Here is a 9,534-nt window from a genome sequence, read left to right as displayed (position 1 = left end):
ATGACATTTTCAAAAGAACTGGTTGAGTTGGCTGATCTAATAAATTTAGGGAAGTCGTTCCAAAATCTGGCTGCAGTAGAGCTGAAGGCTCTTTCTCCCATGCAGCACAGGGTACTATGGGGCACAACAAGATTGTCAGAATTGTAAGACCTTAGTGGGTGAATAGGAGCAGAATGATGAAGGAGGTTACTGACAAAAATAAAATATAATTATCCATATTTAATGCTTAATAATATTATATTAAGAGAAAATACTTTGATCAATGCCATTATTTACTTTTCATTTGCCTACAAAAATATTATGATTGAAACACTTGTAGGGAAAAGGTATATTATTTAAAAAAACAACTAATATTCTGGCATCAATTTTGTTAAAGATGATCCATTTCTACATATCTGTAAAGATACAATTAGCTTAAAGGACTTTTGAAACCAAGGATAAAACAATGCATACATGATTGGATTCATGCTTGAGTTTAAATAAATCAGCCAAATAAGAGTGCATGATACGGCAGAAGGAAGAGTTATATTTGTAAACAAAGTGATTACTGTAAAGATATAAATAGGTGACAAGCAAAACAAGAATACTGCCATAACTATTCCTAATGTTTTTGCTGCTTTTCTTTCTGATTTTTTACTCTTGTTGCTTTTGTATTTATTGTTTTGTGAGTTTTGCTGCATTGAGATTGCTTTTGCATGTCGCTTTGCGACAATAAAAATTCTGGTGTAAAGAATTGCCATTATGTAAACAGGGAAGATAAAGCCAAATATAGGGTCCACTATTGACCAAGTTGAATTAAGCATGAGGAGGCAGTCTCCAGGACATGGATCTAATTCCAAATTGCCTTCAATACTTCCACCACTAAACACTGCTGAACAACCATAAGAAAATGTTAGCAACCAGATGAACAGAACAGCTGTGCACGTAATCCGTACAGTGATTCTAGCAGAATAAAGTAATGGATTACAAACAGCAAAGTATCGATCAATAGCTATTAATACTAAATTAAACACAGAAACTGTAGTTAATGTTGAAAGAAAGCATGTATAAATGTAACAAACCGTCTCCCCAAAATACCAACACGTCTCCACCGACTGAATGAGCATGAAAGGCATTATAATAACTCCCACTAAGAAGTCTGCTACAGCCAGGGAAAGAACAAGTATGTTAGTTGGTGTGTGGAGCTGCTTGAAATGACTGATAGAAATTATCACCACAAGATTTCCACAAAACGTAAGCATTACTGCAGCCATTCCAAAAATGTAGAGGATCACAGAAGAATACTTCGTTCGGATTTCTTTCATGCAAGAAATATTCCCAGAATGAAAACAATATTGAACTGATTGGTTATCCTTTACAGGTAATCCCATTATGTTTATTTCAAATATAGATATTTTCAGGTTACCGTGTACAGTACATGCATATGTCCAGATTATTTGAGAAGAAGGTTATATTTATACATATACTTAATGCATTAGGCCTTCCCCTGTGTACTCATTAAAGGTGTGCTTTGAGCAATCAAGAGACATACACATGTCAGTAATAAATCTTGCCTGTTATTTTTCCTAAGACTACCCTAACATGGGTTACAAAACATTTCTGTACTGTGTATATGTGTAAAAACATTTTTTGGAAAAAATTTAATAGACACTAGTTTCTATGCCACACCAAAAAGAGATGACACTAGGTAGGTCATCAAAGTGTAAGTGTGACAGTGAGTTGAAATTGCTGTATCATGCTCTAAAATTCCATACACATTTATTTTTTGACTTTTCCCATTGTTGATGATAAGTTTGGTTAACTTAGTGTAATAAATATTGTGGCGGACGGCTGGGCGACGCCTGGAGGATAGAAGGACTGGGAGAGAGACAATACCTCCCCCGGGATACGAGAGGGAAGCTCAACCCTGTTGGGGCCCGTGGCAAACACCAGGGAGCACCTGGACGATTCCGGAGTCCTGGGGCCACATGTATAACGCTGTGCATAGAATTCACACTATAACATGGCATACAGACAAAAGTGGAAATGTTTGTACACACAACTTCCACGTTCCTCCACTACATAAATCCCGGTAAGAGTGAAAAGTAATGCACGTGCACGCGCCTGCTGTCCTGCCCCAACTCCTCCCAGAATTACACCACTTTGAATATGCAAATCAATATAAATAGCCCTTAAGCTCAGCCTTCTGTGAAAAGACAATGACAAAACTAGGGGGAAAATTGAAGAATTTCATTGAATACCAAGTGGAGGCAAGGAAAAACTTACTATTTGTTGGTTTGGTTCCTGCCTTGTGCCCTGTGTTGGCTGGGATTGGCTCCAGCAGACTCCCGTGACCCTGTGTTCAGATTCAGCGGGTTGGAAAATGGATGGATGGATGGTTTAAACAGTGATATAATCAACAAAAGGAAGTTGATCGAGTGACATAGAGTGTCAGAGAAACTTGAAAGTTCAAGTTCACAAAGTCGCACAGTGTCCGAAACAAAAAGAAGCGGTCAAATATCAAAGTCGCCATGAAAAGGCGAGTCGTAGCCCACCGTCTGAGTGTCATATGAATGCTTATTAGGATACAGAGAAAACAAAATAGGCACACAGTGGGAAAAAAGCATGAAATGTCTACTTTAATCTTGAAATTTCCACTTTAATCACATAGTTTATTTTGTCATTAAAGTAGAACGTCATAAAATTAATCTTAAAATCGTTTAATTTACTAGTTTCTCAAATCCCATCGTCACTAAAGTAGCACGTTAAATGCTTTGTTTTGTATTTGATCTTCTATGTGCTCTTTGTGCACTACCTGCTTCTTAAACAGGCTTTCTCTTCCTCCGACGGCACAGAATCCATTACATTTGTGATATTCCAGCTCTCTGTGTAATTAAAATACTGAGATGTATACATGATATCATTTTCATTATGATATGAGTTAAAGCATGTTATTAAACATGAGAACACGGTGGCACAGTGATAGTGATGAGCAGGCGCCTCGTCCACAGATTGTTCCTGCCTTCCGCAACATGCTTACTGCGCAGTGCACAACCTTCAATTAAATAATTTATTGCAGCAGTACTGTCTCTTTCAAACGTACTAACCCCCAATTCCTGTCCTTCCTTTTCTTTCTCCAAGTAACCAATTGCCACACAATCAGCTTTGTAATAGATGTTAAGCCATCTGTAAGCTTAGAACGCAGATTCTTCAAATCTTTTATGGAGCACTGAAATAGCTTCGTAGTACATGTTTAATTATTCTATCCATCTGCCTTTCCACAGTATCACTCCAGCCCTAGCAAGAATACAGCACGAGGCAGGAATAATTGGGCCGCCAGCTCGTCGCTAGCGCTGCGACACTGTGTCCTCACATGTTTAATTATTAACAATATAGATTATTTAAATTTAACAGTTAACATTTTATCTGTACAATGTAATAAACATATTTTGCTGCATTTCATCTTAAAAATGATATCGTCATCATATGTAAATACGCGCTATAAAGTGGCACAGGTTGTGCAATATTATAACTGTATCGCAAGTTTAGAGTGAGGTAATTGTACTTGTAAGTACAAACAGTTCTATAAATAGCACTTGATGGATTGATTGTGTTTATAGTTGTTGGGATGAAACTGTTTCTGAACCACAAGGTCCGTACAGGAAAGGCTCTGAAGCGTTTGTCGGATGAGAGCAGTTCAAATAGGCAGCATGGCTGAGACAGCGTGTGCTTGCTGCTGTATACCGATAATTCTTCTTACAATCAGCTGCTCTGAGTTGTGCAGTGAGAGTAATATGGAAAAAGATGATCTGCTGTGGCAACCCCTAACGGGAGCAGCTGAAAGTAGAAGAAGGTGCAGTGAGAGTAACAACGCTAATGCAGCTATGGTATTTGGAATAGTTTTGCCATTATGTGGACCGTTATATTGTTATAGGTTAATTACAATCAGATGCCTTAAACTAATGAACAATATGCGGTTAATTTCAGTGTATATGATAAAGCCGCGTCAGGGATGTGGATCTAAAAAGAAAGGGAAACCACACTAGAGCAAAAGCACTACTTTGACGCTGGGTGCCGCCAGTTTGCAAAACAAAGCAGAGAACTTGTGTACGCCAGGGTTGGAGCTACTGTGAAAATGTGCATGACTTTACGGCAAGTTTAGGTTTTATACATTGCAATTTGAGTATGGAAACAGGCATAAGCAACATTTTTGTGCGTATGCACCGTTTATACATGAGGCCCCTGGACTGCAGCACTTCCGCCACACCAGGAAGTGCTGCCGGAAGAGAATCCAAGCGCATCTGGAATGCTTCCGGGTGCCCATGCAGCACTCCCGCCACACCAGGAAGTGCTTCAGGAAGATCATTAGGGAGCACATGGAGCACATCTGGGTGCAACATAAAAGGAGCCGCTTCACTCCATTCAGAGAGCCAAGTTGGGAGGTGGAGGACAGAGCTTGTGAAGGGAGGAGTAGAGGTGGAAGAAGAGAGAAAAAGAAGAAGGGACAAAAGAAAGAGAGAGAAAGGACTGAGGCTATTTGTGGTAATTTGTGTGCTGAAGGGCAAGAACAATAATTAAAAGTGTGTGTTTTGCACTTGTGTGTCTTGGTGTATGTTGGTTTCTGGGCTGATTTACCACAATATATAAAAAGATCATGTAAATTAAAAGTTTTTTTAAGTGAAAAAAGTCAATGGCGCCTTTAAAACTCAAATTATGAGGTGGAAATAGCAATGGTGTAATATAAATTTTGATTAGTACAGTTACATTTATTGTACATGTTGTTAAAAAGATATGTAATTATATTTATAAGGTTTGAAATGTAAAAAGTAAATGCTGGTATTTATGTTAAATTATTTTATTGGTTTGGAGAATAGCAAAGGATGGGTGTCAGAGGTCAGGAAGAGAGAGAGAATGATGAAGGGAGGGGCAGAAAAGTTGTTAAAAAGAGAACTTTATTTTGTGCTGGGAGTGAGTTATTGAAAGCAGTCGAGTGTAAACTTCAGCGAGGAGTTTAAAAAAAAAAAGACTGGATTCCAGAAAAAGTGAACGTGGTTGGACGGACTGGTCGAGATCGCCAAATCGGTGAGCTATGGAGCACTGTCCGTGAAAGGCTGAACACAGATGGTGTTGACGGGTATTGGAGTACATTGTCGATATTGGATGTTGTTACAGCTGACCAACTATCCCTGAGACTTGATACCCGATATGAAAGACACGAAAGTCGGCGCACATCTGCTGGAAACGAGGAAATGAGACCCGTCTGTTCTATTGCAGCATAACAGGCAGTCACCGAGTAACATCGCAATCGCCCTCAAGTACCAGGCCTGCAACGCTTATGTGTGGTACCTTTTATCTGACTTTTGTTTGGTTCCTTTTATTTTAGTTTGCCAGCTTAGGTTTTATAAGGGGATTCTACTTGTTTATTGATTGTTTTTGCTTTCAAAGAAAGGACTGCTGGTTCAACACTGAAATAGATTTCTTGGATTTTCTAAGTTTATACATTTGTATGGATGTGTGATGTATATATGTAAATAGTTAATGTATTTATACTAAACCATTAAACTTTGATGTTTTTTTTTTATAATGGCTGGCTAAGCCATATACGTAAGGCAAAAGAGGAAATGACGTTGGCAGGTGGCTATAGTATCCTTATGTGGGGTCTAGTAAAGAATTGTGCAATTAATGGTAGAGTTATGTAAATTACATTAGTTAATTATTTAAAATATTTTGTTTGTAATAGAGTATTAGTTTTTTTTACATTTATATTAATTAGTTACATTAGTAACACAGGTTTGTTCCTTAAAACAGTTGTGCTGAGAACACTAGGGTAAAAGGTTATATTTAAAGTTAGTAATAAAAAAACAAAAAGAAGAAAACAAACTGAACTCAGGTAGGTACCCTCAGTAAAAGCAGATTGGTGCTACAGGGCAATGAAAACAAATAGTTTTTGTGTGCTGCTACAATGCATTAAGTACATCAGTATAATCTTTGTTGCACAAAAGACTTAAAGTATTTCACAAGACTTTGACAATTGTATGCATCACAAGTTGTCTTTTCAGTCCAGCACCCTTCCCACTTAAATGTCAGCTTGTATTGCTAGTGAGAGGGAATGGAAGCCAGAAAGTGTATTGGCAATAGCTGATGATAACAGCACAGCAGATTGTAAGTTACTTGAACAGCGCAAGGGGCTGAAAGGAGCTTCTTAACAAATTACTTTTCCAATACAGTTTACTAGTGAGTTAGCTGCAACTTTGAAATTTCCCTTATAAATATAAGAACTTTAATAAGTGACCACTCAGTCCATCAGTTTCTTTCCCAATGTCTCATTCAGATGATTTTTTCATAAGTTATCAGGTTTTTGCCTGACCTTCATCACTCAGTAGTTTGTCAAGTTTTTCAAAATATTCTGTATGATGAATTACTTTGAAAGAATTTTATTGGGTCAACTTTACCAATGCCTGACAAAGTCCTCACAAATCTTCATTGCTTAGACTAGGAGGTTTAATTCTCTGAGCCTGCACTACAGTTTCACCAAAAGTCAACGCTGTCACCAAAAACAGCCTATCCAAGTTATTTTTTTTCCGGTTTTAATAGTTGTTATTTTGCTTGTTATGGCTTGAAGTAGGAGAGAAAACGTGAAATGAGAAGTTCTTGCTGTAAACTGACCTGGATAGAAGATGTTTGTGCACAAAGTTATAATGTAATTTTTTATCTCTAGAAAGCATCAACTAATTAATTTTTCAATATTACATGCCAGGTTATGGAACGTATTAGCCAAATCATAATTTGGATGATTCACAAAAAAGTACAAAATTATTTTTGAAATGGTAGCTTACCCAAATGTGGCATGGCAAGACTGAATATTTTATTGCTACAGACAATATCCCCCTAAATAAAAGGATATGTACTGTAAGCCACTAGGGGGTGTACCACCACCCTAACCTGGACACACACAGGCAGGACACGGGTTCAAGAGAACACCCGGTTTATTTACAGCAAACACATTGCGCACAAATCACCAACCCAATGGTCCCTTCTTGCTGTCAGTCCTTCTCCCTCCACTCCTCCTCAGGTTTTGCCCTCCCCTCTCGACTCTGGCCAACTTATGGAGTGAGGCGACTCCTTTTTAACGAGCTTATTTCGAATGACGGTGGGCAGCTAGTTTCACCAGCCAGGAGCTACACATGAAAAGAGTCAGGACTGTTGAACTGCACCCAATTTACTCTCCTGGCATTTCAATAACTTGTATTGATTATTTGTGTTTACATCAGGTGAAGAAGCTCTTGAATGTGTAAAAGAAGTAAATTTGCAAGTTTAAAATACCTAATCAATAATTAAGTCTGCATGGAATGTCTTTCTGTTTTTAAGATAGATGTTTCAGAAAATTTGAAAAAGCTTTTTCTTTTTGGGAGATTTTAAAATTTTAAAAACTTGTATAGTGCCTCTGTCAAAATTCCTTGAAGAAAAAGGATGTTTCAATTAAATCATTACACTAGAAGCCAAACTGTTTGTTACGGACAGATAGACATCATGGTGATAATTATTGCTTTTGTATTCTGTGCAAAACACACCTAAAATAGCAATAGTTAACCTGCTTATTTTCAGCAATGGAAATCAGGAGAAATTGAAGAAAACCAAAGTGATTTTTAATAATACAAAATGATCAAATTGATTTTATTTAAATATTTTATGAAGGAATAGCATATTAGGCATCATTAACTGAAAAACAATAAAAATGTGCATTTATGTGACATAAGGTCAAGCTTTTGTGTTTAAATACATTTATGTGAAATGATATTCCACCACCCTTTGACACTTTGCATTTGTGTAGTACATAGAAAAAATACCATTACGGATTTCAAATAATCAGAATTGTATTCTAATAAAAAGTTTACTGTGCAGATAGAAATCCACATAGAAACCGTTATGTGTGATTTACCTGCAAACCAATCAAAACAAAACACCATGTTTAGGCAAATGACATTGTATTCTAATTTGTTATAAGTCTATGTGACATTACAGATACAAAAATTATCAACATATTCAAGTAAATATTAGACTGGAGGACTGTTTGGGAAAGATGATCACCACAAGTGAAGAGCTCAGAACAAAATACAAGCCAGTTACAATTCCTAGATTACAAAACCTAACAGTCAGACTGAAATACACCCAACAAGAGAGTCTTCAAACAAAGAAAATTACACAACTCCTAATTTTAGAAAAATGGAACAACTAATGACAGGAAAAGAATCCTTGACCTCTAAAGCCCCCAATTAAAGTACAAGATCATACCACTTAACTATAAAATTGTGTAAAAAGAACCAACAGCAAAACCAAATAATGTCACGTGGTGACTGAAGGACTGCTGGTCATCGATCACCATTCCAAGGATACGTATTGACTTGGTGGGTGTTAACAAGCCGATCTGAACAGAGATTGAGTGCTGAAGAGATGGACAACCTGGGATAAAAAGAAGTTCTATCTTTGTGAGGTTGTGCTGGAGATGGTGTTCCTTTATCTAAGTTGCAATATTAATTTTACCTAATACCATGTATCCTTTGGAGGGAACAACAGATACAGCTGCATATCATCAGCAAAACACTAATAGGAAAAAAACATGGCACTCTATGATAGAGCCAAGGGAGGAGGTGTATAGAAAGGTGCACATATTTGGATGTTGTCTTGTGTTACTACTCAGATAGTCACAGATATCCTTATCTAAGTCATCGGCAGATTCAGAAATCCTTGTACTCTTCTGTCTGAAAGCAAATGTCAAATTACATCTGCGGACTTTGCAGCATTTTAGAGAGAAAGAGATATACAGAACATAATTACTTCAATACATACCTAAGATATATAGATAGATCTTTATTGTCTTTGTCACTTTTACAAAGGAACAATGAAATTGAAGGTGTAGTCGACTCAGTGTAAGGCATAAGAGTTAAAAAGACAAGAAGAGCGAAAATAATAACAAACAGAGTAGTAATAAAAGTACTTTGCAAAATATACAAATTGCACTTGTTATATATACAAATTGCACTTAAGGTCTATATTGCACATTGGGAGAATGATACGGAGCAGTTTTATGCTAAATTCAGAGCCATGATTGCTTTTAGATAAAAACGGGTTGTGATGAATCCTGTGAAATGTCTATTGCTTTTTTGCAGCATCGGGAGGTGTAGATTTGTAGTGGGGAGGGTACAGCCAATTGTTCTCTCTGCTGTCCTGATGACCCTGTGGAGCGCTTTCCTTTCTGAGGAAGTGCAGCTGCCGTACCACACACGCAGTCCATACGTAAGCACACTCTCGATGGAACAGTGATAAAAGGCAAGGAGCAGATTTTTGGAGAGATGGTTCTTTCTGAGGATTCTCAGAAAATACAGTCTCTGCTGCACCTTCTTCAGCAGCTCCTTGGTGTTTGCGCTCCAGGTCAGGTCATCCTCAATGCCCAGAAATCTGAACACCAGGATCCTCTCCACACCGGCCCCACCAATGATGAGTGGCTGGATGTCAGTTTTGTTTTTTCTAAAGTCAATAACAAGCTCCTTCATTTTT

The 9,534-nt window shown here is 37.5% G+C and overlaps 1 protein-coding gene across 1 annotated transcript; it reads right to left on the bottom strand.

Moving 5' to 3' along the window:
* Positions 1-347: 347 nt before the first annotated feature.
* LOC114642221 (trace amine-associated receptor 13c-like) lies at positions 348-1,253 on the bottom strand. Its single transcript, XM_028791200.1, has one exon. It carries the CDS (start codon positions 1,251-1,253, stop codon positions 348-350), a length of 906 nt encoding a protein of 301 aa, XP_028647033.1.
* Between the last annotated feature and the right edge of the window lie 8,281 nt (positions 1,254-9,534).

The sequence above is a fragment of the Erpetoichthys calabaricus genome, chromosome 3 (genome assembly GCF_900747795.2).
Source record: "Erpetoichthys calabaricus chromosome 3, fErpCal1.3, whole genome shotgun sequence".
NCBI lineage: Eukaryota > Metazoa > Chordata > Cladistia > Polypteriformes > Polypteridae > Erpetoichthys > Erpetoichthys calabaricus.
The sequence above is the reverse complement of the archived record's forward strand: the minus strand, read 5'-3'. Positions and strand labels throughout refer to the sequence as shown.

What these genes read in the sequence shown, in the direction of transcription:
- LOC114642221 (XM_028791200.1), bottom strand. Translation starts at nt 1,253, where the DNA reads ATGGCTGCAGTAATGCTTACGTTTTGTGGAAATCTTGTGGTGATAATT.